The 27,273-nt window shown below is 34.3% G+C and overlaps 1 protein-coding gene across 11 annotated transcripts in view; it reads right to left on the reverse strand.

The window, feature by feature from the left end:
• Positions 1-27,273, reverse strand: part of DMD (dystrophin) — a 1,138,094-nt gene that overhangs the window by 578,891 nt on the left and 531,930 nt on the right. For all 11 annotated transcript variants that reach the window (XM_075097793.1, XM_075097785.1, XM_075097765.1 and 8 more), the window contains one exon: positions 25,914-26,064. In XM_075097793.1, the coding sequence (XP_074953894.1) occupies positions 25,914-26,064 (151 nt within the window). The remainder of the gene's footprint in view (positions 1-25,913; positions 26,065-27,273) is intronic.

Here is a 27,273-nt window from a genome sequence, read left to right on the forward strand (position 1 = left end):
CAATGCTTGACCACTCTTTCAGTGAAGACATTTTTCCTAATATCCAATCTAAACCTCCCCTGTTGTGACCTGAGACCTTTTCCTCTCTTTCTGTCAGCAGTAACTTGGGAGAAGAGACCAACACCCACCTAGCTACAACCTTTTTCAGGTAGTTGTAGAGAGCGATAAGGTCTCCCCTCAGCATCCTCTTCTCCAGGCTAAACAACCCCAGCTCCCTAAACCTCTCCTCATAAGACCTGCTCTCCAGAAAGTCTTAGGAAGGACTTCCTAGTTATTAGGAAGGAGGAGCTAACACAGAATTCTCATCCTGTAGTTCACATTATCACATCTCAGTCAATTGGACTGGGCTTGACCACAGAAGGACATCAGATACAAGATTTTATATATAAATTTTTAGAGAAAGATTTATTAAAATACAGAAAATTACCATGACAATAATTGCTTTTTCTTATCATTCAACAAACATAAAAAAGCTTAATTTTTATCTTTAAATTATGATTTTCATTATTGCAATTGGGAGAAAAAATGTCAATAATTGTTTCACTGCTTAGTATTTTTAGACAAATTGCCATACGTGTTGAAGAAAATTACAAGGTACATTCTAGGAAGGTTGTCAGCTCTATTAAACACCCTGAATATTTCCAATAGCTCTAACATATATATTTACTTATATAATCTTACCACTGAAAAGCACATTTTTAAACTAATATTTGATTTTGCACCTTCTGCACATCTTGTGGTTCCATCCAATATGAAATTTAGCATGAAAAATTGTTCCGTGATGAAAGAGGGCATCACTCAAAGTGTGCACACCAGTTAGAAAGATGAAATTATTCTACTTCAGAGAAATGCATGTTCTATTTAGACTTGTATTTTATCACACTAGGCTTGGGTCTTAAATATTCATTTTGATGATGTATTATTTCACTGATTTATTCCCTCATTAATTCACTCCTATAGTAATGTGATCAACTTCAATGGGTATATTTAAGCTGTTACATACATCTTATCTCTTTGTGCTGCACCAAATTCCTCCATCAAAATAGTTAATTAAGAAAGAAAATCAAATTTCTCTTAATCTCACACTAAAGCATAATTTTTTCCTTGAAAAAATACAACTTAATTATGAAAACGAATCCATGAATTATATGAAGACATGTGGATAATATTAGAAATGAGCATAGCAAATGAAAAGTCGACACAGTATTCATGTTTGATTTAATACATCAAAAGTGAAGCAAGAGTGTGCCTAGAGAGCTCACTGGTCATATCAACTGAGGGATATATAATACCCTAATGAGTGTCGATAAGAAGATAAAATGAGATATATCAGTTTTGCTACATAGTGGTTTCTGAAGTCTGTTTGTTGTTTGCATTCATTTTACTGTCCCAGTTACAAAGGCAACATAGTACAAAAGGACTTGGGACCTCTGAATGTTTATCCTTTTCAACAAGATTTCTTTCATGAGATTTAGGGCAGAATCAGTTAGTCTGTTTATTCATGATTTTCAAAGAATCTAAAGGAGTTAAGTTCTCTTATCTCAGTGGAACTGATGATCTTTTAGCCCCTTGCTTTCTCAGAAGACTGAAAACCCCATGTCCTTTCCCTGATTATCCATCTATTGAACAGAACATAAAATTTACTTCTCTAGAGTACCCAATATGAAAAATGGGCACATGTTGATAAAACATGATGGTGATGTGCGTATGATCATAGGGAAGCACAGAGTTAGATTCAGGAATGACGCAGAGGTTATTCAACTGCCACCTAGCAGAATTTAAGATTGTTTGAAATAAAAATCATCTGCTTTTTTTCACTAGCAAAAATGGAGGAAATTATAAGGCTTTATCTTACAGTAAATACAATGCCATTCAAATTACAGCCAGTTAAGTTACTGGAGGCAAATTCTTCCTGGGTGGGTTTTTTTTTTTTTCCCTCTCTTTCTTCCTTCTGCTTCTTTCCTGACTCAGTCACCAACAAGAGCAACAGGACAGTAAAAGCAGCTACAGAAACTCCACATTTTCAGGAGCAGAAAGTACTATCATGTTGTATTTGTGTCATAGTTGTGGCCGGTGTGACAAGCCGGAATATTACAAGGATAGGTCATCAGTGAAAAATTATATCACAAAGAAAAAATTCGTTACACAGAAGACAGCCCATACTTAGTAGCTCCCATTTCTGTTCTCAGTCTAATTAACTTATACATTGATGATAGAGAATTCTAGGCATGGCTAATGCAAAATACTTTTTAATTACTTGGAAGTACCTATGATTGAAAACAGTTTAATCTATCAATTAAAAAACACCCCAACACTTAGGTGTCTACAGTTATTCAATAGATTTCTTAAAGTGCCATGACTATTTTTTCAGTTTCTGTATTTGGAATCTTTGCTGCCTCCTTCTAATGAAATATGTTACTTTTTAAAATTATTTCAAAAAAATGAAATAGAATAAACAGGATATTCCAGCAATTTATTAAAAAAAGCCATTTAATTGTTTTGTTATTGTATGCCTTTATTACTTGTAAAAGGTTGGAATTGGGTTTGAGAAGATATATATATAAAATCAATAAAATCATTGTGTATTGTGTTAGTATTATGAAGGTGAATAAAAACAGATAGCATCTCAATTGAATAAATTCATTGTTAGAGGCTTGAACAGAAATCATAATAGGGATAGAATAGTGCCACAGTTTGGCTAGATAATACAGTTGCAGATAATAGTTTTATCCATCTTAGAAAATCTGCAGAAGAGTCATTGAGCATCTTCAAGGTCAAAAGTAAACTTGACATTGTATTGTTTATACTGCAATGTCAGAAAAGGGTACATCACAGCTATAAATTTATTAGCGAGAATAAAACCATATATAGTAGTTGTGTTTTGAAAGCAATATGGAAATTTTAACTCCTTAATCCTCAAAATACCCTAGGAAGATTGTTATGTACAATATACTAGAACAGATCATGGAATTGAAAAAAGGAGAATATTAAATTCACAGTTATAGAAAAAGCCTATATAAACATTGAATTAGATTAAACATTTTCCATGATTCTTATACATATGCAGTCCATAAGGAGACACTGAAAATTTTCCATTAGATCAAAACAGTAAAAGAAGAAACTGGATGGCTACATAAATTCAAAATGCTTTGGGATCTGCTATTACTGAAAATAGCTTCACCGTCTTTTACATCTAAAAGTAAAGACACCAATAAAGACCATAAAACTAAATTTAAAATTGACTGATGATTCAGCTGAAGAGCTCTGTTTTGTTAGACTGAAACATTGGTGTTTCGTGCCTTGAGCAGACATATTTTTTTTAATGAGAGCTAGTTAGGAAGTTCATCCAATAAGCGTCATGAGACATCCCAGAAGATATACTAGAAGTAGTATCTTCCCCCTCCTAATTTAAAAGACACAGCTATTTTCTGAAGTCTGCCTTAGTTTTAATAGTAGGGAAGGACTAGTCATATGGTATTCCAGATCTATTTTACTGTAATTTTTCCATAGTCCTAGACAACAGGTGCCTCCCATTCTCTTGATGTCTTAGGTAAAATTAACACCACCACATAAATACCTTGCTTATCCTGCCCTAGAGTTTCACTTTACACTACCTTTTGATATCTAACACCGCACTACTGACAAATCCTTATTTTGCACCATCCAGCTCCAGTCCATCTTTGCCCAGGACAGTAACTGCATCCATTAAAAGCAGTTATGCCTTTGTTTCCCTAGCTCAGTTTATTTCAAGATAAATTTTGAATATAATTCAAAAGTGGAAAATCCAAAGTTTATGGAAAATGTAGCAATGGGCTTTACCTCGTATCTAACTTCTCATGTCTACAGCACAGATCTCTGTATATGAAATAGTTATCTAAATTCTATAGCCAATAGAAGTAAATCAATACTTCTAGGTCACAATGTGTCTCATACCAACGTGGATGTTTAAAATACATCAGATTAATTTTGTCTCAGATGCACCTATTACTTTCCATTAGCTATAAATGGAGTTCAGAACGATCTCCTAACTACATGGTAAACATGTAAAGTTAGGCGAGATTAATCTCACCTTATGTAACTATATTAAAAGTAACAAAACTACTTCTTTACCTTCCATACACTGCAATGGCCTTCCTATTTATAATTTTTTTAAAGTCTCCCCATATAAGCTTTCTAAATTAATCTAATTTTGGTTCAGAGCATTTTAGGGATAGGGTTTTTATGTTTTACTCAAACAATTGTGTTCCCTGAATTCTGAGCACAATCTTTTCTCTGAATATAACTACATGAGAGTTTTAGCTCCTAAATATGTTGCACACCAGTATGGACTCTTAGAAGTTCTCAAAAAATTTACTAGAAGTAAAAGTTATTGGAGTTAATGACCTTAAAAAGGTTACTGAATGTCACAGTAATTTGGAAATTCGCTTTCATATCTGCTTTGCAGTACACCTTAAAAGTCTGATTCAAAGAAAAATGGCTATCTTAAATGGATGTTGATATCAGACCTAGAGTAACTACAACACGTGCCAAAGTTTTATGTTGTTTTATTTACAGAATATATCAGTGGATCTGTGCATATACAGTGAAAAAGAATACAAATGTTATAGTTTATGTTGTAATAAAATTGTTTAGAAAAATACATTTAAAGTAAATAAATAAAAAATAATCTTGAAATAACAGAAATTCAAATCCTAAGTGAAGGAAATGTGACATATATAAAATGTTAGATATATATCATGAAATGGCACCAATGACATCCACCAAAGCAACAATTATAACAGTAAATCTTTTCAGTACAACAAAGACCCTATAAAGTCAGAAGTCAGTTGTCATCTACTAACTGTTCAAAACTATAGAATACAGAAATGTTTTTTCTTTAATGAAGTAAAAAATTTGTGGAAAAGATGAAACCAGATTCATTTGTGAAAACTTTTACACCTTTACCAACAACACCTATCGGAAAATGTTGATAGAGGCATCCCTTTTCACAGAATCACAGAATGGCAGGGTTGGAAGGGACCTCTGGAGATCATCTCGTCCAACCCCCTGCTTGACCAGGGACACCTACAGCAGGGGCACAGGAGCGCGTCCAGGTGGATTTTGAATGTCTCCAGGGAAGGAGACTCCACAACCTCCCTGGGCAGCCTGTGCCACTGCTCTGGCACCCTCACAGGAAAGGAGTTCTTTCTCATATTGAGGTAGAACTTCCTGTGTTCCAACTTGTGCCCATCGCCCCTTGTCCTGTCATTGGGCACCGCTGGAAAGAGTTCAGTCCCATCATCCTGACACCCATCCTTCAGATATTTATAAGCATTGATAAGATCCCCCTCAGTCTTCTCTTCTCCAGGCTGAACAAACCCAGGTCTCTCAGCCTTTCCTCATAAGGGAGATGCTCCAGCCCCCTGATCATCTTCATATATGCAGTATATGCAGTTTTATGCAATATAATCACAACTTATTAACCCTGCCCCACTTAGATCAGAGCTAGCTCCACACTACCAAAACTACCAAGCCAAAGACTACCAAGCAGTCATTTTGATCACATTGCCTATATTCACTACTTATTTTTTATAATCACAACATACTTTAAACCTTAGTAGATTAATATTTGCAAAATCTGTTGGCTATTTTTATAATGAATGCACTACACAGTAACTAGCAAAGTAGCATTTAGGTCTATCATTTAATACCTTCGTAGAAGGAAAACTGTGAGTAATCTAAAGTCCATGTCAAGTATGTATCATGCATAGCCAGGCTTCTTTCTTTATTGTAATTATAAAAGTCTCATTGTCCTGAGCATAAAGTTTAAGCATAAAGCTCTCTGACCTTAGTCCATCCAGTTAGTAGTTCTATTTGATATTTGAAACATACAGAAGGTTTGAACCACTAAATATTACAGATCTCTGATCTGGAGTGGAGTAGCTGTTTAAAGTTTATTATGTGTTAAAAACTGCACCTCTTAAATGGATTTCCCCCTCCCCCCTTTTTTTTTTCTACCTCATCAGGGCAAGTCAGATTGGAGAAGTATAACCACGTTTATAAAACTTGAGTGTTTCTTCCAGAACAACAACAACAAAAGAAGTCTGTTTCTGTCTTCAAGTTTGATTTGGATGAAACATTCACTAGGACTGCCGCAGACCTGATTACTAGGAGGCCTGTTCTTCCTAAAACTAAGTATTATACAAAAGATAATAATGTATGAAATAAATCAGGTTTCCGTGCCAATTGCTGCTGCAGACTAGGAAAACAAATGCTTTAAGAAAGCATTGGAATTATAATAAAGGAAAAATTTAAAACACTTCCATGCTGCTTTGCTTCCTCCATGCCCCTTGCTTGAGCATGTTACTGTCTTTATAACATAGTCTTGAATACTGTGCTTTGATCGTCTCTACCACCTACAGTAAAGACCTCCTGCAGAAAACTTATGAATCACTTATTTAAAATGGATAGCTCCCACCAAACAGAAGTCCTAAAATGTATTTGCTGACTTCCTACTTAGGGTCTATAAGATAAAAAAGAAAATCCAGCTTCAGCCATTCAAGCTGAAGTTGGATTTAGCAAACATAGATCTACATGAACTAGGGATATCTGAAAGGCAAAAGATCAATTAATTGTACCTAACAATTAGACTGGGTGTACTTCTTCATTTCACAAAACATTTGCCATTTAATATCATAGGAATGTTATGCAGAAAACTATGGAAGGAACTTTCTGATCTTCAGACAGGAAACCAGCAATTTCCAGCTGACAATGTTAATCTATGAAAGAAGAATTCCTGTACACGAACCCACTTGTAGTCCAATTTCTGCCTTGTTATTCCAGTCCTTGTATTCCACACCCCTTCTGTAGGTAGTGCTAACTGAAGGACACAGTTTAGCATGCAATAGGGAAATCTGTCCCTCTCTGGGATTAGGTTGACCACGACCTATGCAAGTATTAAAAATGCAATAACTGACTGTAGTACCTATTCTCTGAACAAACTCTGAAAAAAATTCTATTGTCGTTAGAAAAGCAGGAAAGTGTACAAACGGACCTTTGTCATTCTGTCTGAGCAGGTTAGGCTGAGGTTTTATATAGAGACATAACTGTTGAAAACATCTTAGACTACGTTGCTTTTCGCAACCATAAAATTTGTTGTAGAGTAGGTTTTACATTCATCATATAATGGTCACAATCATCGTCTGTAAATTATCTTCAAAATGAGACCTTCTAAGTGGTAGCCATCATCCTCACTGTCAACTTCCCTGGCAATAAATATCTGTGTTTGCATTAAATCCAAGATGCTTCATGAAATGTATTAATCTTGGTAAATTTTTTGGCTCTCTAAATAGATATCTAACGATAAACATTGTCCACAGGGGATAAAGGAATTTAGGAATTTTCTTCTTTTTTTTTTCTTGAGGTCAATAGTTTACTACTTCCATCACTGCAGACTTACCCTAGGAGTCTGGAAGACCAAATGGTAATAACCAAGGCTGGGAAAAATATAAAAAGGGAAAAGCCATAATAATCTACCTGCCAAGTTTTAGAATTGATTGAGTTTGATGGAATGAGAATAACTGAAGACAAGTTTCTACTATCTTTATTTCTGGCAAAGTTCTGCTTTGCTTAGCCCTGATTATTTGAAACTAAAATACAAGAGATACAGACTGACCCAAAATTAATAATTAATATTTCTTTTATAGGTGGCTACTATGATTATTGCAAAAGATTTCCTGAAACTTTTGCAAAGAACCCTAACGGTATCCCTTCCTGTGGAGCCCCACTTTTATTAAGTGCTAAAGTTTAAAAGTACTTTTGTTATGCCTCAGCATAGTCCCATCATCCCTCTTTAACTAGCAAACCATTTCCAAAAAGATGAACAATAAATCTAACCTCCACAGATAAAGCCTCTTATTTTTGTTTGAAAAAAATCTGAGTCTTACATGAGTCTTACATTTCATCTTATTTCATCTTATGAGATTTTATTCATAGGCCATGTGTTTCTCAGACTGAAAGAGACTACTGATCATAATACTAATTTATGGAAGTACATGGATGAGCTGCAGGGAGAGATAACAGTTCATATTTTACTTCTGGTGCCTTGCTTGACACCACTTAAATACTTCCATGACCAGTGGAAGGTACCAAACCTCTCAAAACTCTGGTTATCCTGTGAAGGACAGAGTGTGGAGACCAGATTCCTAGGCAAATTTCTGCCAATAGAAATGGTATGTCTTGACCACTCATTTATGAGTGGATATCAAGAAACATTGCAAAAGAAAGCCTAGGTAGAAGGAAAAAAGAAAATAAAATAAGAGTGCCGAGAGGCCATATATACTGCCTGTACACACAATTACATTCACTCAGAACTCTACTATAATCATCTTCTGGAAGAGTAAAGTAGAAATGGTAGCAATGCACGGCAACCACCAAAGATGGAAACAATAATTAGGCATGCTGACACGTTGCAGCAACTAGGAATGACATCCTAATAATTTTGGTAGCTTTTGCATTTGGCAGGAGATTTTTCTGCCTGTAATATCTCAGTTAAACTAACATTCAAGTCAACTTCAACTGCTTTTGGTTCTGCTATGGAATATATTTAATTTAAAATAAAAATTGTCTTACCTAGAATTTCCCAATTGTGGGAGATTTTACTTGTCTCTTTCTTGATCTGGACTAAAAGTTCCAGGGATGCTACTCTTTTGCTACAAGGAAAAAATGTGCATATTCGGGCCCTCCCTCAAAGGTACATTGTCCTAACTTTCAGAAATCAATTAGACATTCATGTGCCTGTTGAAACACACAAAAATTGTAGGAAAATGTCAAACATTTGAATATAGCATATTGTTATGCTTTAAGAAACTATTTCCACATCGTCATCACCTTTGTAAACTAATAGTTATCTTAGTCTTTATTTATGGCTTCTTCCACCATGTTTTCAGCATAGTTTGGTTTCACATGATTTTGTGTCATATCTGAGTATGTCTCATATACATATCATGTGTATCTTGCACAGCTTTTGCTTCCAATACAGCCTTGTAAACTTTCTTCAAAGAATGATTTATGCAAGGTATAGAAAGTGCTACATTCACATGTGAAAATTATACTACAATATTGTTCTCCGAGGAACCATAAACAGATCAGAGTCCAGTTTGTGCTATGAAAAAAGAAATATCATCCTCTCTGGGACTTTTAATCAGAATATGCTGGCTCTGAATTGAAGATCCATTTTGTATCACATCCCATTGGACTAACAAAAATATGCTTGTTTACAGAAGTCAATTTAAAACTTTTACCAAAAAAAAAAAAGGGATACTGAAGGTATTGCCCAGCTGTCAATCAAATTTGGTCTTATTCCAGACAAAGCCAATGCGCATTGTTGTGCATGGTTTCAAACTGATTTTTCAAAACCATAGTTACTATTAAATATTTTTTCCTGTGCGAGAGGATTGTTAGGAAATACCCTTACAGAACTGGGAATAATTTTATTCAGTACAGTCTTCTGTGGATGAAAAGCGTAAATTAAATTTCTATATGGTCTTATTTTTCCATCAATGGCTTCAGCCTAATATCTGCACTGGTAAGTTCACTTAATTGCAGAGAAAAGCAGAGAAGCCACTAGAATCTTAATTCTTCAGCACTGCTTTTATTTAAAAGGAACACCATCCAAAAAAAATCTGACAACATACCATTCACAGTGTCACTCCTTTTAACAGAGAGGCTGTTGAGGTTTTTCCAATGAAACAAAAAATTTGCAGTGCCATAAAACACAGTAAAGAACCTCTAACCTCTCTGTATGATTTTTTTGACTTTTGGGTAAGGCTTTACTAAAAGTTCTGACGCGAGGTTATAGTTAAATTAAATTTTTTTTTACTCTAGACAACAGGACAATCAGCTAGGAGGCAATGCTATAGATTTCTAGATTGTCCCCAAACATTTTTTTGATTATGACAACTGGACAATTTTTATATACTTGGTAGAATATGGCAGATGATTTCTGACTCACACTAGGATTGCATATGTTGGACTGACAACCATAATGGATTAGAAATATGGAATGGAGAGGAAGAGTTTGCCTCTAAGACAGATATTGGTCATTGTTCTGAATGACTTTAATGGTAATGATAAGGTAATAGGAATGATTTTATTTTAAATCATGCTTATTGCTGAGGAGGAGCTTTGAAAATAATTTCATGTGGAAAGGAAGTGTTCCCAACCTGTGTTACAACCACTTACTCATCATGTACCATAGTTTATGCAGAAATACGCATGTGAGTTACTCTTACTAGACTCTAATCGGTACTTGTCCTTATCTGTCACTGATCATAAACTGATATGTTAGGTGTATATATTCAGATATACGTGTGGAAGTCACTGGTCCATGCTCTCATGACAGACAATTCAGATCTGAAGTTTTCACTACTGTAATCACAGCTGTGCAAGACCGAATTTGTGAATTTGTTTTAATGCACAAGGCATCATTTGCCCTGGCTTTAGTTTGTTGCCAGAAACTTAAAACCTCTATTACACAAATCAATGGCAAACAAAGGTCTTTAATTTCAATTTCTAATATTGTGATTTTTCTGGTTTGCTGCTTCTTAGACTCTCTTTAAATTCTTTCTTATATTAAATACTTAAAAATAATTTTTCTCAACCTTATTATCTGAGAAAACTTAACAGAAGTCAGAGGATAAAAAAAGCAACAAAATCTTAGAGATCTTACAAAGATCTTAAAAATTGTAGATACTTGAAAACAAAGATTTTAAGAACTATATAGTACTGTACAAGTCAAATCCAACAATCTATCTGATAATGGTACAGTCAGTGATAGATTCAAGGGGGACTGAGATAACTGTAGTAAAGTGACAATAGTCACAAGTGAGAACAGTTAAAATTTAGTTTCATACTTACATTTAAACATCTATTTTAATGCTTTAAAATCAGGGTTGCTTTTATTTTCAGAAATTTCTTTTAGTAATTGTGCAGCAGAATTTTGGAAAGAAATACTTAATCTACTGGTATATTACTTCATCACTTGCTTAATGTGCCTAATTATTACTAAACTATTATGGTATGACAGTCTAGTAATATTCTAAATCATTACCTACCCCTGTTTATATGGTTTCTAAATTTGTACTGTCTTCATGAGACCAAGCACAGCTAACATGATTAATTTCTGTCATCATGATAAATTGTCTCTGAGGTCAAGGATCTTCATCAGAAGATTTTAAATCAACATTATATAGTAGTTGCTGATATTAAGTTAAAAATAATTATATACTACTTGAAGTTGTACCGATAGCATTACAAATAATAGAAAGATAAAGTAAGCATGGAAATTGAAATAAAACAGCTTAATTAAGGTCCTAAAATTCTAAACAAATTTTAATACCTATCTCTCTCTCTCTATCACAGAAACTACTATCAAAACAAAATGGTAAAACATTCTACATAGTAGCTATTGTGAACAATCCTGTCGTGTCTACAATGCATAATAAAATAGGGCACAGTAAATTCTTGTATCATGCTCACTTTGATTTTAAAATGCAACTTATAAAAACTTCCATGCTAAAGTAGAACTGAAATTTCTAGACTTGTTCCATTTTAACTGGTGCTTTGTTTTCTGCATAAGATAATACTCATACAGGCACTTCAAAGACACAGCAATAAATTTTACCGTATTCTGAACTTTTCAAAGGATAACTTAATCTTATATTCTGAGCTTCTCTCTAGAATAATTTTTCATGTTTGTATGCTGTTTTTCTGTTTTTGGAGAAGTGTGAACAATTTCAGAACAGGTGTAAGAAATATGGGAAAGTATATGCATTAGTGTATGCATACATGCCTTTTACAAATATTCTGGTTGTAAATGATCTTCAGAAAATGGGGCACATCCCATCATATTACAAGATAATTAAAAAACATTTTTAAATGGGATTATATTGAACATAACTTCACTTGCTGTCTTTCCATTAATTGTAAAATTTAACCTCAATGTATATATTCACAGTAACTTCACTCTCTTTTAGTTTTCCCGTGCTGCCATGTGCTCGATAAAATCACTCCCTTTGCCAGAAAGCACATGCTTTTTTCAGAGATATCAAAATAAGAGTCAAGTAGACCAGGATGTTTTTAAAAATCTGCAAATAACCCAACAGCCATGAGATAATTACATTTCATTAAAGTGATTTTTATTCCTAAATGTGTTATTCTTTCCCCCAGTCACTAATAGTATTGTTGCAAATGTGTCCTGACCATATAGTCAGGACAAAATATATCATAAATCGTAATGTTTATCTCTCAAAATATAAAATGTATGCATTTGTTTAATTAGAGAGATTGGTTTAAGAATAAAAGTTTTTTTCAAAGACTGTGTTCTTAAAATGCACTGAGAAGGCTACTTTAAGGGTCGTATCTGAAAACAGCATGGCTTTTAAATGCATAAAGGCTGTTGAGGGGTGACTAGAAACTGATCGACTGAAAAGAAATAAACATAAACCTAGTAAAAGCGTTCAATATTATCACTAGATTAGTTCTCTAATTTCCCAAGTCAAACAGGACTATGGCTTCCACCAAACAATATCCATTGTTGTCTGTGCTGTCCTCTCTCCTTTTCTGATTTTTAAATTAATCCCACCTATTCTTTTAGATTCATCAAATGAAAATATGACGAGGAGGCTATTTGCTCTTAAAAACACCTCATTTGAGGAAGTGAGGGTACAGCGATGTCCCTACCTGCTCCTTTCCATTACAGCATGCTTACAATTTAATCCCAGTCCAGACTGATGTTCCAGTATCAAAATAATATTAGTATTTATTAAGTAATGCTATCTTTTCTAAGTTTAAATTCTTAATGTTGTTCTTTGTTTCTCATTTGACAGACGTGTTTTTTTAATTAAACTTTGCATTTACATTGACTGGTCTCCAAGACTTTCAAGAAACCTGCTGGAGCCTGAAAGAACTCAAAATCTGTATACAATCTATTGTTTTAAATTGTATTTTGGGGAAAAAAAAATAATCAGCCCTCAATGCAGAGTAAAGCTCTCAGAGAATTTGAAGTTTAAGGGATAGATGACTAATGCAGAGGACCCATCACTGGTAGAGAAATATAGATCTCTTAGTCACCAAAGAGAAAACAAAGCAGCACATGTATCCATACAACTGAAAGTATAGTCTAACTCTAGGAATAAAAAATGCAAACCTTTCTCACAGCCTTGAGGGCTTTTATAATGGAAAACACTTCTGGAAAAGATCTGAAAGCAAGAGAAAAGTGGACAGGGGAAACTGGTAAAGAATCAGTTATGCCTGGAGTTTTCATTGCGACACAGACAAAGGACTTAACAAAATCCTTTGAAGGCATATAAAGAAATGGGGAGGTTATTTATCCTACCTCTGCGTTTTGCTCAAATATATCTGTCACTGTAACTCTGTGCCTACAGTATAAGAAAGATGTTGTAAAAGGTGGACACAGTCAGGAATGCCAAGTCATCTGCAAAATCATTAGATTTAGTCACACACTAAACAATACTGAAAAATCTGTTAATTTCTTTACTAATGTAATTAAACTGTGACCACGAATATGTGAAAAAAACATGGGAAACTTTAATTATAGTCTTTCATGTAACTTTTAAAATAAACTGGAATTCTGTCATGGAAAAACATGATAATGTACACATAATGTCAGCAGCATTTTAAATATAAATTAAGCACAAATATCCATTAAAATTTATTAGCTTTCAGTTTAATAACAAATATTTATTTATTAATATGAAACGTTCTACACATTTCATGGAACTGCCTCTTTCATAGATTTTGGGGATTCTGGAGAGACGAAATATACAATAAATCTACTCCTTTTTATATGATTCTCTTTTATGCTAAAACTATTATCAGGATGATACATTTATTCCTCTAACTTTCTTAAAGCTTACAGTAGACCACCATAAAGTTCCTTTTTTATTAGTCACGTCCATCATAAAAGAAACTACAGCAGTATTTTTAACAGATCCACAGAGTTTTGACATAAAAACCCTCAATAACACAATAAGCTTTTGGCTATACACTAAAACACTACCTCTATTTGATATTTGTTGATTAATAATTCAAGATTTTCAAACTGTCAAAGGTGCTATGCACCAAAAGCATGATTTCTTCTTTCCTCTAGCAAAAACATCAAGTCCCCAGAATTAACTGTTGGATTGCTTTTCTATTACTATTTTTAAAACAAAATATGTACTGTTTGGATCATTACATTTCTTTCCTTTTTAAATCAAACAAACAAACACAAAGATGATAAGTTTATCAACCTAATTTCATTGACTTGATATTTTGTCACAGTCTTTGTCTTAGTCACACTTAAAAATCACTCCTGTTGCCATCCTGCAGAGCATTCAGACACAAAAGCACTCTCACCTGCCTTCCTTTGCTTATGGCAGGGTTGGAGAAGGGTTTTGAGAATCATCAGTCAGACAGAGGCAATGACAGAGGTCATTGCCGAAGGCATTACAGTTACAAAGAGGTAATGAAATAAGGTAGTGATAGTAAATTTAAAAAGTACCACAGCAGGCTTTATGTGAGGCAGCTAAGAGTTGCAGCAATATCACAAGGTACCTTCCTAGGTGCATGAGTTATTCTGCATCTCTAAATCCTGTAACACTCAATAGTAATGTAAGGGCTAACGAGACTCAAAAGAACAGATGTTGTCAGTCATCAGAAATGAGATTGGTGTGTCTTCCAAAATTTAAAACAGCACATAAATAATACATCCTGTATGTCCAGTATACAAGAGTACCCACTTTAACTGAAGTATATAGTTTCAACAATATTGTAAAATCATCAAGAAAAATCACAAAATCATTAAAACTAATCACAATTAGTATTTTCAATCTAATCCTAAGCTCTTTGTTCTGTATTGATCACAAGTGCAATGTTTGCAACCAGTATGATTCTAGCTCTGAACTCTTGAGAGAAAGCCCAGCTAAAACTAAGGCCCCACTGCACCAGAAAATGCACAATTTCAGACAAACGTTACTTGTCCTGAAGCCTTTATAATCTAACAGAAAACACAACAGTTCTTTGTGTTATCTGAGTGATTCTTGAGATCTACTCTACTCTTATACAAGAGCCACCAAATACTCATTCATTCAGATCTTAATGTGTGCTAAGGATTCTGGTAGATTACCGAAAGACAAAAAGCTCTTGAATGGTGTAGCTGAACTTAGAAAGAATCTTCCTCTCTGGAAGGTTAGGCCTACTAAATCAGATTGCTGTTTTTCTTTTTATTTGGTTTGTTCGGGGTTTTTTTTAAGTTTACTCCAAAAAGGATTTTAATTTTGCCTTTGAAGGCACAAGCGAAAGTCTCTCACGCTGTTTTCATCTTTAGCCACATTTATAACCAAATAACCTAAATGTGTTTTTTCTTAAAGGTGTCAGTTTACTAAAATACCAGTGCTAGAAACATCAGGTAAACACTTATTAGCAAACGCTCCCATTAAACCCAAACATTTACATACAATGTACAAAACAGATCCTTTCCATTTTAGCTATTGGAAACATCTGTTTAAGGAAAAATGTCTTGTGCAAACTATTTCAGATAGGTGTCACGCTTATTACATATGATCAGAATTTTTAGTTTATCTGACAGTCTTCAGAAATAAACTGTGATCTAATGGCTCCACAAAGGCTGGACAAATGGAACAATATTTAGTTTTTGTTCGAGACATCTGTAAGGACTGAACCGTGGGACACAGGATGAGCTTCATAATGAGAGGTAAATAGCCAGATACTTTAGCAAAAAGGCAGTAGCTGGCATTAAAAAGTTCTTAGAGCCTAGCCACTAAGAGGGAATAGAGAACCATCTTGTCTTGCTATGGAAGACGATAGAACATAGTTACCCAGCACCAACAAATAATGAAAAATAAATAAATAAAACGGATCACCTGACTTATATTAAAGAATCAGCATCTATTTCCAACCTTTAGTAAAATAAAACTTGTATAAACTGTCTTACATAACACAGGTGAATTACAGTTCCCATTTCCACCACACTAATGGCAAATTAACATTCAGAGAGCCCTCTGCTCCTCTTAGGACCCTGCAATTCAAAAACATTCTTTCTGCATAACCAAAATGTTTTCTGAATATTTTAATTTAACTTCTAATACCACCCCAAATGCAGAACCTCACACAGTTTCAGTACGTCTCTATAAAATTTCTGTAACGCTACATTTCCACAAAAATGACTGTCCACTTTTGAGGCAATATAGTGAGGCACCTCATAATACTGTGAAATTGGCAGGCATTTGCCATCCTAATATAGTAATTGTATAATGGAAAAGCTGCTCAAAATACATTCCATTTCATATCTTCTTTCCCTTCTAGCATTTTTTTGACAGGAGCATCCTGTATAGATTAATGTACTGTAAGGATTCACTGCCTTCATTAAAAAGCAAAGCAAAACAAATCAGAACTCAGGAAACCATTCTGAAATCACCAAAATTCTGAGATATGTACATCTCAAATTTAATACAGTCAGATGATGAGTACAATAGCCTATTATATTCTTGTTCCAGTCAATGCTTAAGCTGGAATTCGCCACACTCCACAATTCATTACGCGTTCTTAAATCATTCAATATAAATCAAAGCTTTTAAATAGTCTGAGTATGTCTGGAAAAAGAACATATTTATTTCTCCTTCTAATCAGAATTAAAGCAGAATTGTTGTTTGAATTTATAAGACATTCAGCAAATGGAAAATACTTGGACCCATAAAATAAAAGATTTTGTTCTATAGTGGTCTCACTTCCATTGTGAAAAGTCAAACAGTTTTTTAAAAGATACAACTTTAATAGGTTTCTGTTTTTTCATCCATTGCAAGCATAGATTTTGAGTGAGAAGCTACAGCATATCTGTATTGTGTTAAGTTTTTAGAAGAGTATCTAGGTAATAAAATGTTTGTTGCCTGTAGAAGTATAACAGAAAAAAAAAAAATTGGCATCAAAGAGTGTCTACTATAAATATCTAATGTTGTCCTGAAATTCTGCCATAAGCTTTACTGAAATAATATGACTTTTTTTTTTTGTTTTAGTTTTCAGCTTTAAGAAGAAAATTAATTGCACACACCACTGCAAGCCGGCATGATGCGACCAACTAAAGTGAGCACAAATTTCTTCAGGAAGCTCTAAGCAGGACAAAAGAAAGAAGTAGCCTCCATCTAAAATGTTTTCTCACAAGTAATAGTTGGTAATGAAGTATTTGATAACTCTCTAACAAAACAAATCAAATAGTTTTAAAGCATGTGCTTTCCAGAAGATAACCTGGTTTTCAGTCTGATATTTAAGTTTATATGATTGAGCTCTCTGATTCTCTGTTGGTCTGTCTTCCACCCTAATCTTATCCTATAGTTTTAAATATTCTGACTAATTTTAAACAAATTTGACAGAAGATTAAAATAAAAAATAATGACATTTTATAGTTTATTTTAAAAAACAAAGCAACCAGATAAAGAATACCAGATATTATTGGTCACTGGATAATTGGATATTATTGGAACAGGTGCAGTGTGTAGACCTTAGTAAAGAGCTGACAATTCACACAAAAAAGACACACCTTATAAAGCACCCCCATGGTGGAAAACCATTTCAACTGCAACTTACGGATAAATACAAAACACAAAACCCTAGGAATTCTAGCTTCAATACCTCTGGTGTTCACAGAACACAGTGGAACTACAATTCATTTAAATATTTTTTATTCTCTTCTACTACATGCAGTGAATTATTCAGTGAATGTTATCTTTGTACTGTGGCAAAATAGCTAGTTCAATTATGAAAATATATTTATTTCAGCATGAATACATTACTTTGTCATATATTCTTGCTAACATCGGCGCTGGTTCACTAGTACTAGTAATCCCTGAATTTTCAAAATCTGATTAAATATGCATTGAAGGGAGGAAGGAGCACACCTGAAGTAAATTTATTCTTAAATGTGTTCAGGTTCTTATGTTTTAATGACTGCTCGTCTTTTCTTTAAAAGAAAAAATCCCAAACAATTATATAAAATGTACTGATAAAATATTAATTCACATTTTAATGGAGAATTTAACAAATCCAACACTGTCACAGCTCACTTTCAAATATTCTGGGTAGCTCAGAAAAGTCATGTGACTTTCACCCTAGAAGTGCCTATTTTTGTTCTTTGCTTACAAAGGAAGGTCAGGATTACAAGCTCAAATACAGAGCCTACTCTGGACCTGTTTCAGTGAGATAGAGCTCACACCCAAACATTAAGTATGAAAGAAGTATGTTAGAAGTTTGCTGTAGGGCAGAAGTAAATATTTTATTTAAACAACTCAAGCATGTTACCACTACTTCCACACCTGCTACATTCTGTCTTTCTATATAACATAACAACTTCGAGAAATAATTGAACCGACAAGTTATGTTCTGAAATGAACAATAAATAGTAAAAAAGTCTAGCCAAAAAATCCATTCTTCAATATCTCTCCATCACTGGTCAAACTCATACCGAACTCCCTTGACTCCTCTCTTTATATTAATAAACGAGCACCTCCACAAAGGTGCCTATAAAGGCTGTCAGTAAAAAGGCACTCACTGTAAAACATGTAATGCAAAAGATGAAAGACAGTTCATCACTACCTGACAAAAATTGACTTCCAAAATTAGGATAAGTAAATTTAGCTAAAGAATTTTTTAGACAGTTTAAGGGCAGATGCTGATCCTTTCCTGTCTGCTCTGCATAAACATTATGGTTTTCATAATGCAGGTTTTTATAATACAGTTTACAAAAAAACCAAAAGAGTTCACTTTTTAAAGCAACATAACATTAACCTTCTCTCTTGTCCAACGTGCTTACTATATGGCTTTACTTTATGTCTTTAGTCTAAAATAAGATGGTAATGAAAAGCTGCAGGTGATGGATAGAGTTTGCAAAATCTGTTGGGATGAAAGGTTCTGAATAAGATCAATAAAGCTATCCATGAAAAGGGCCACAACAAGACCTATTTGTATTAATTTATGTAACTAATAAGTATTGAAAGTTATTTCCCAAGAGTCTTACCTTTCTGTGATTGTTTTATGGAAGCATTTCTAATGGCTAATTATTCACATCAGAAGACCTAGAAAGACTCCCAGGCTGACCACTCATAAAGTGACACAGTTCAAGCGTCATAAGTTTGCCTTTATCTTCACATCTATGCATCAACACCCACAGATTAATCATATGCCACAGTAGTCTCTGATGCAATGCGAGGTACTTTTGAAAGACTGATGGAAGCAATCCAGCTAAATGTTCTGTCAGGCAAAAGAACCAATATCAACCCCCTTCAAAGCAGTCATTCATTTAGTAACTCATTTCCCAAAATTTCCGATACATGGTCAGATTAACTACTCTATTTATACCATGGCAAAAGCATTAATAAATAGGCTGAATCTGAAGTGTATTATCTGTGCGTGTCACTGATTATAAATGTTCAGATTAGCCCTGAATGTAAGACAAATTCATCAGTATGAAAAAATTCTATCCTCCATTTCCTTTGTTTTTTATACATACACAAAAAAAAAAGCTTGTGAAATGGGTATAAACCTCAGTCTCTTTCCCAGATCCCCATCTTTCCCCATCCCCAGTGGTGAGGATGAATCCCCCAACCAGTGATGTAGTTACAGTCAGGTACCTGGAAGTTTGACTGATCCAGCCCAAGAACACTGTTTTCTCCAAGACAGAGAAAACCCCCATGTTTATTCATTCTTGCCATGTATAAAAATTATGTCACTATGCATCTACATGTGCTAATAGTTATTTCAAAAGTTTCATAATGGAATGTTTGAAAAATGCATCCTCATTAATTACTTACAAGATTAAATTTCGTTGTCTGGGTAAACAATCCTAGGATTTACAATAAAACCTAAATATAAGCTATGAATTGCCATCTAATGGTGCAAGAGTAGGCAAAATCACATAAGCAACTTTAAAATTATTATTTCTCATAGCCTTCAGACATTTAAATGTCCCATTACCAGTAGCAACAAATTAATTAAAAAATTTTAATAGGATACAGTAAATTAGGAATGAATAATAATGTTGAACTGTGTGCAGTAGAGAAGAATTAAATAACTGATATAATTATGAAATAATACTTCTTATAGCTTGACATGACAAGAAAATGTTTTTACTACAAATTCAGGGTAAACTATTTTGATATTTCATCATTTCCATTAGTAGTAGCAACGATGATGAGGTATCTCTGAACAATAAAATAAAGTTTTTAGGAATTTTATATATCCAGGAGTGTGTCACTTATAAAGATTACAGTATTATTTAACATTTTGCTTGGCATAAGAAAGAAGCAGTAACTATTTTACTAGTAATTGTCATGTCTTTATGATTTGTTAACTGAAAATTATGTCTTTCCATTGCTATAGCACTTCAGTCAAGAAAGGCCCACAAATTTGTTTTTATGATGACCTTAAACCAGAAAAAGAAAGAGGTGTTTTGCTCAGTTAGGGCCCAGATGTCTGATGCAGACCTCATGTATATTATTTGAAACATTTCTACAGAGACCTTAGAAATTATGGACAAAAACCTGAAATTCATGGGATATCACTGAGTCTATATATTCTTTCTTAGGGGCAGCAGCATGTTGCCCTCAGAGGTGTTTGATAAGAGGGTGATAGTCAGCAAAGAGAAAACCAGTAAGCTTTTCTGAATAAATGATCCAGTCAAAAGGTAAGTAAGAACTGATGCCATTCATGTAGACTGGTTATCATGTTTAGAACATTTTAGTGCTTAGTTCAGAACACTTAGTCAAAGTACTAAGGATGTGTAAAATTGTAAGGAGAACATTAATAGTAAAATAAAATAATATAAAGTAAAATAAAATATCACAAACCTATTTTCAACATAAGGGCAAGGGATTGTGTGCTTTTGGTATTAAAAAAATAATAGCCAATAAAACATTCCTGCCAGATATATATCCTTCCAGATATGCCCTTGCCATATGAAGGAAACTGTAGTATGTACCATGATCAATACCTCTAAAACAATGTTAAATTGGTTTCTCTTTGATTCCACATTCTATATTTTTTATCTCTTCTAGAATTATTAAGCAATCATAGACACCTCTTTGACCAGAAGGAATATTTGGCTACATGTCTACTATTTCTCTGAAAGTATTTCATAACACCAAATAACAATAGTCAAAACTGAACCAGGTGGAACAAAATTGATCCAAAGGGAACAAAACTGAACCATTTGAATCCAAATGGAATCCAAACTGGAACAAGAAGAATCAGAGATTATTGGCATAACACTTATCACTCAATAAAGCAAGAAATAAATCTGAAACACAAAATCTAATGATGAATCTAAATGAAAGCCACAGTCATTATATATAAAAATGTATTTTTACAAGTTTTATATTTGGAGGAAAACAGAGTAAACTATCCATCTGCTTACCACTGTGTTTTCATGGTATGAGAATATGTGGCCTCAAGCATTGAAATACATTTTTTCCCCCTATATCGCCTGATTCCATTTGTGTTGTATTCCAGAAAGAAGTGTTTAAATTTAGTGGTTATTAAATCATCAGTATCCATATAATCCAATTTAGTTATAAAAGAGAGAAATTATTAGCATGACCATGACTTCCAGCACTGAAGCCTTGATTTTCTATATCTTCTTACTTTAAACACTTACAGGACAAAAATGTGGTGTTCCCGACATTATAGTGCAGTAGAAGGAAGGTCTAGAGAAGACATGAGTCATTCACAAGACTTTTGCAGGCTTGGATAAGTATTCTAAAATGTAAATGCTGGGCAATTCAATGTATGAACAATTTAAGAGAGATCTGTAACTTACAAGCAATTTCTATATGCACCATATCCTCAGAAGGCCTAGTATGATTAGTAAGGCCACTACCCAATAATTTCAAAATCTTACAGATTATTGAAGGTCTTCTGTGACCTTAAAAAATAAAAATAATATCCTTGATATTTATGCCTGTAAATGAAAGTAAACACTTGAGAAATGAATAAGTATATAACAGAAATATTTCTGAAACAATTCAATTATGGAAAATAAACTGAAGTTCAGTCCTTGCCTTTTCAGTGTGAAGTGGATGACCATCATGAACACAAAGAAATTTTATCAAAATTCAGATCCAGCACCTAATTATTTTACTATTAAAAATCCCCACCACCTAAAATAAAATAAACATGCAATCCAAAAGTGGATGCTAAATATAGACTGCTGAGTAATTTTTAATACCAATGTAAAGAAGAAATATTCTGGATGTTCTATATTTTAAAAATAAGAATACTCTTTTTGAATTCTCAGGTTATAACTCAGGAATGTAACTCGACAGACTAGTTCTGAAACTGTTGAAGAATTCCTCTTTTTACAGTTGCCTTTTTATCATTTACCTATGGCATACGAACACCCAGCCCCCTGCACACCCTCCCCCAATTCTAATTCTTGTTTGCTTCTTTGCTGCATATGAACCTGACATTAATTTCCAGTAAAACCTGTGCTTTTTTTTTTTTTTTTAAATATATGAAATGGCATGTAGACTGGGGCTGCAAGGCAGACCACAAGAAAAAAAAAAAAAACCAAAGAAAAAATGAATTTTTGATAGATGATTATGGATTATATTCTAACATTCTGTCATGGTAAAATCCAGCCATAAAATACAGCACCTGAGCTAGCTTGATGATGCTATGGCTGGTATTTCAGTTTGGATAATAGTGTGCTATTTTGAGAACGCATGTTCCAGAAAGAGGAATAGGCACAGGAAATAAGAGTCAAGTTGTCTAGCTACCATATAAAAGCAGATTAGAAAGCTGCCACTTTAGTTTACCAAATGAGATCCAATAGGGAAAATGACTGCAGCCTATAAGAACAGAAGGGGATAAACATCAGGGAGTAGATAGAATTGAACTACAACTCAGTCTTGGCACAAAAATAAATAAACAAAGCGCAAATGCAGGAAACTGAAGCAGTTAAAGTCGCCAAGCATTAAGTAGTGAAGAGACAGAAAAACCTTTCAGTCAGAATGATGAGAGCAAAAAAAATCTTTAACTACTTTCAAGACAGAGTTCAATATGTTTCAAAGGGATTATATGATGTGCTATCTGTAAAACATTCTTTTAAATCCTGTGTCTCCTAATAATAAAAGAAGTCAATTACAATTTCTTAAAAACTGAAATGTGATATTTCTTTTCAACACCACAAGTTCTGCTCTCAGAAAGTCTTAGTAAAATATTCACAATAAGAGTATTTAAGTATTCATGACCTGAAATGTAACAATTCTTTTATTAGGTTTTGTTAACATTATATATAAGGCATTAATGTTCCTTAATATCATGCCATTGTGCAGCAAAAAGGAACACAACTCCCCTCCCCAAATACACCTAAAAGAATGTAATTGCCTCTTAACCTATATTAACATAATCACCTAATCATACTGTTGACTGTTTCATTTTACATTAACATTTGACTTTATGTATTTACTGAATGTTAATGAACATATTAATCTTTACTTTGCCAAAGTAGTCCTACCTAGAAATGGTATTATGCATCTGAATGTTTTGTATATTTTTTTTCTAAAACAGTTCCTTGTTGAATACAAGACTATTCACTTGCTTGTGAAAACATTTTCAAACAAATCCTGTTAATTCTGAATAGGGTTCACTAAGCAGCATGATCTCATTAATAAAACAAGTTGCTAATCTAGTAAATCAAAACGCTCAGCTGCTTTAACTGTTTATCTAATGGAAATTCTAATGATCTCTTCCATTAGCCTCACAGAAGCCTAATACTTTTCGAACAACACCCAGCAAAATAAAGTAAAAACCAACAAAGAGAATGGAAAAGGCAACTTCAGACTAAACGTTCTCTCACAAATAAATGTTAACTAACATAGGGTCTGCATTCCTGAGGTTAGTTGGAATATTTTCACACTCTGTGAATTTTCATTAGGAAGGTAGTTTTGTCTGCTGTACTGAACTAAATGAAATGTTTGAGAGACAAATTCACGACTTCCTGGGATTTCTAACACAAGGGAAAAAGGAAGAAAGAAAAAGCTTGTTGGACTGCAAAAAGAAAATCTTGGTAGAAATCCATTCTGCAAACATATGTTCATAATATTCTCATCTGTTGCATAAGAAAATAACAAACGGATAACAGACGAGAAGGAGGCTAGGTCAAAGGGAAATGTAAAACAGAAGCAGTCTTGTTCTACACTGGAATCTAAGCTTCTGCATTACAAGGCATTATCTCAGGGTCTTTCAGCATGATGTTCGATTCAGTATGAACTTCTTTCTCAATAACCACAAGAAAACAATGCTTCTAATCTGTTGGGGCTGTGAAATGTGCTACACACCCAGTGCATTTATAACATCTGTGATACACCTTGTCTTGGTCCGGGCACTCTCAAAAATCAACCTTGTCTCAGAGAGAAAATACTGTTTTAGACAGGGGATTAAAAAATGGAGACAAACACTTTCCACAGATCCATTTTTGTCTAAATGCTCATTTGAAGCTGCTGAAGGATACCAGAATAGTGCCAAGAGGTGTGATGGAGCAGAGGCAAAGCAAAGAAGAAAGGGTAAGGCTTTGTGACACTGTATTACTATTCATCACATAGATACTTATGTCTTTAGTATTTTATAGGTTTTCCAAAGAAATGCTTAAACCTGTGACAAAGGGAGTTGAAATACACAGGAGCTCTGCTACCTTTTACATAGACAATAAAAAGCGCCTTTAATTCCTTGATGACATTCTATTTTGTCAGCCAGATCTTAGACATCTCCAGTGTTCAAAGCATTGAAAGTCATTTGCAGAAAGTATTCACCTGCTATTTTAAGTACCTCAGCTTAATATATTACTTAACAGTTATATAGATATTTTTTTTTTATACTTGCACTGTATGATTTGGTTTCCTTTTCAGTTTAGCAGTTTTACGGTCAAGAAATAGCAGCCTAAATCTTAAAAAAGGTGACTGTAAATATTAAAATTCAAAATACATGACTTTTTTTAACTGTAGGTCAAAAAGTAGATTAGTGTTGCATTCAAAACAAAACTGGAACTTAAATATTACATAGACTTAACTTCTTTCAACGTGAAATTGAGTAATTTGATCCAGCAATTCAAATGTACAAATGCCTATTAGTTTAACAGATTTTTTTTCTTATGCACAGGTTGTAATTTATAACAAGACTCCAGATTTTAGTCCAGCCACGTTATTCAGCTGAACCTATCAACCTGCAAAACATCAGTTTAGAATTAATTCTTCATACCCATTACCATTTCAATCATACAAGAGGGAAATGAAATAAACTACCAGGAAACTAGAGTTATTATTTTCCTTATGATGCTCAAAGAGCTTGCAAGATGAAAAGCATGCACATTAGAACTGGACACATAGGAACTAAGTGGCTATTCTGTCACACTGCATTTCACAAAAAGCATCCTCAAGGTTCTTTGATTGAAACATGAAACAGGCAAAATAAGCAATACTTGCAAGACATAGTTCATGGCATATCTCTTGTACAGCTCCATGGTTAATCACATTTCCACAACATTTTAAAATTTAGTCTGATGCTTCTGCTGGTTGTAAGTAACAAATGGAAATTAATGAGCACTTTAAATAAACACCAAACAAATACGTAACTATGGAAGTACCACAGTATACCATGTTATTCTATATTTTACTTCCTTTAAAAATGTATTTTAAAAAAACTAGTGAAAATTCTTAGTTAACAAGGAAAACAGAAATATCTGACCAAAATTGCCGCTGGCCGCTCGACACTAGACATCCTCCTTAAATGAGCTGCAACACTATACAGAATACCCAGACCTGCAAATTTCTAATCACTGCAGAAAAACAGGAAATGGGTTAATCAAATCATACCTGGAGAAATTGGTTGGTTTTCACATGACCCACGTCTCCAACCTCTATCTGTGCTCTCGACAGCTTCTCTTCAGTTTCTGTTAGCCAATGATTAAAATTCTTCTTGTCACAATGAAAAAGCTGCCACTTTTCCAAAGATTTGTCAAACCGTCTGCAGGTATAAAAGGAGACGAAATAACTATCTACTGATACAATATTTACTGACTACAGAAAAAAAAAGATAACTAATAATACTGGATGTCTCAGGCTAAATGTGGTGTAATATGGATGGCATCATGTATTAGCATTTCTAACAGTTATATCAAATGGAAACATAGTAGCACTTCTGAACAGTGAAATTATTGTTACACATATGTGCCATAGAGTCATAGAATCATACACTCATCAAAGTTGGAAAAGACCTCTAGGATCATCAAGCTGAGGCACCAACCCGACTCCACCGTGCCTCCTAAGCCATGCTCCAAAGTACCTTGTTTACCCATTTTTTTTAACACCTCCAGGGATGGAGGGCAGCTTGTTCTAATGCCTGACCACTCTTTCAGTGAAGATGTTTTTCCAAATATCCAATCTAAACCTCCCCTCATGCAAACTGAGGCCATCTCCTCTCATCCTATCACTGTTACATGGGAGAAGAGACCAACACCCACCTCACTACAACCTCCGTTCAGGTAGTTGTAGAGAGCCATAAGGTCTCCCCGCAGCCTCCTCTTCTCCAGGCTAAACAAACCCAGTTCCCTCAGCTGCTCCTCATAAGATGTTCTCCAGACCCTTCACCAGCTTCATTGCCCTTCTCTGGACATGCTCCAACACCTCAATGACCTTCTTGTAGTGAGGGGCCCAAAACTGAACAGAATATTCAAGGTGCGGCTCCACCAGTGCCAAGTACAGAGGCACGTTCACCTCCCTGCTCCTGCTGGCCACACTATTCCTGATACAAGCCAGGATGCTGTTGGCCTTCTTGGTCACCTGAGCGCACTGCTGGCTCATGTTCAGCTGGCTGTCAACCAGCACCCCCAGGTCCTTTTCCACGAACCAGCCTTCCAGCCACTCTTCCCCAAGCCTGTAGTGTTCCATGGGATTGTTGTGACCCAAGTGCAGAACCCATTGTCTTATAAATTTTTGAATAATTTTCAATGTTTCAGATGAATTCTATGGTCAAAACATGTTTTCAGTTTACAGCTTTATTAACCCACACTAACTCACATCATAGATACAATACTCTCAGGCCCCAGTATAACTGGGTATACCCTTCTACCAGATGCTAGATTCTAACATGAAGGAAACACTAGTGCTGATAAAAGGCTCCTAATGCACATTATAAATTTGCTGTAGCTATCAACGCTGCAAACACTAAACCCTT

Source organism: Phalacrocorax aristotelis, chromosome 1 (assembly GCF_949628215.1).
Source record: "Phalacrocorax aristotelis chromosome 1, bGulAri2.1, whole genome shotgun sequence".
In the NCBI taxonomy this organism is placed as follows: Eukaryota; Metazoa; Chordata; class Aves; order Suliformes; family Phalacrocoracidae; genus Phalacrocorax; species Phalacrocorax aristotelis.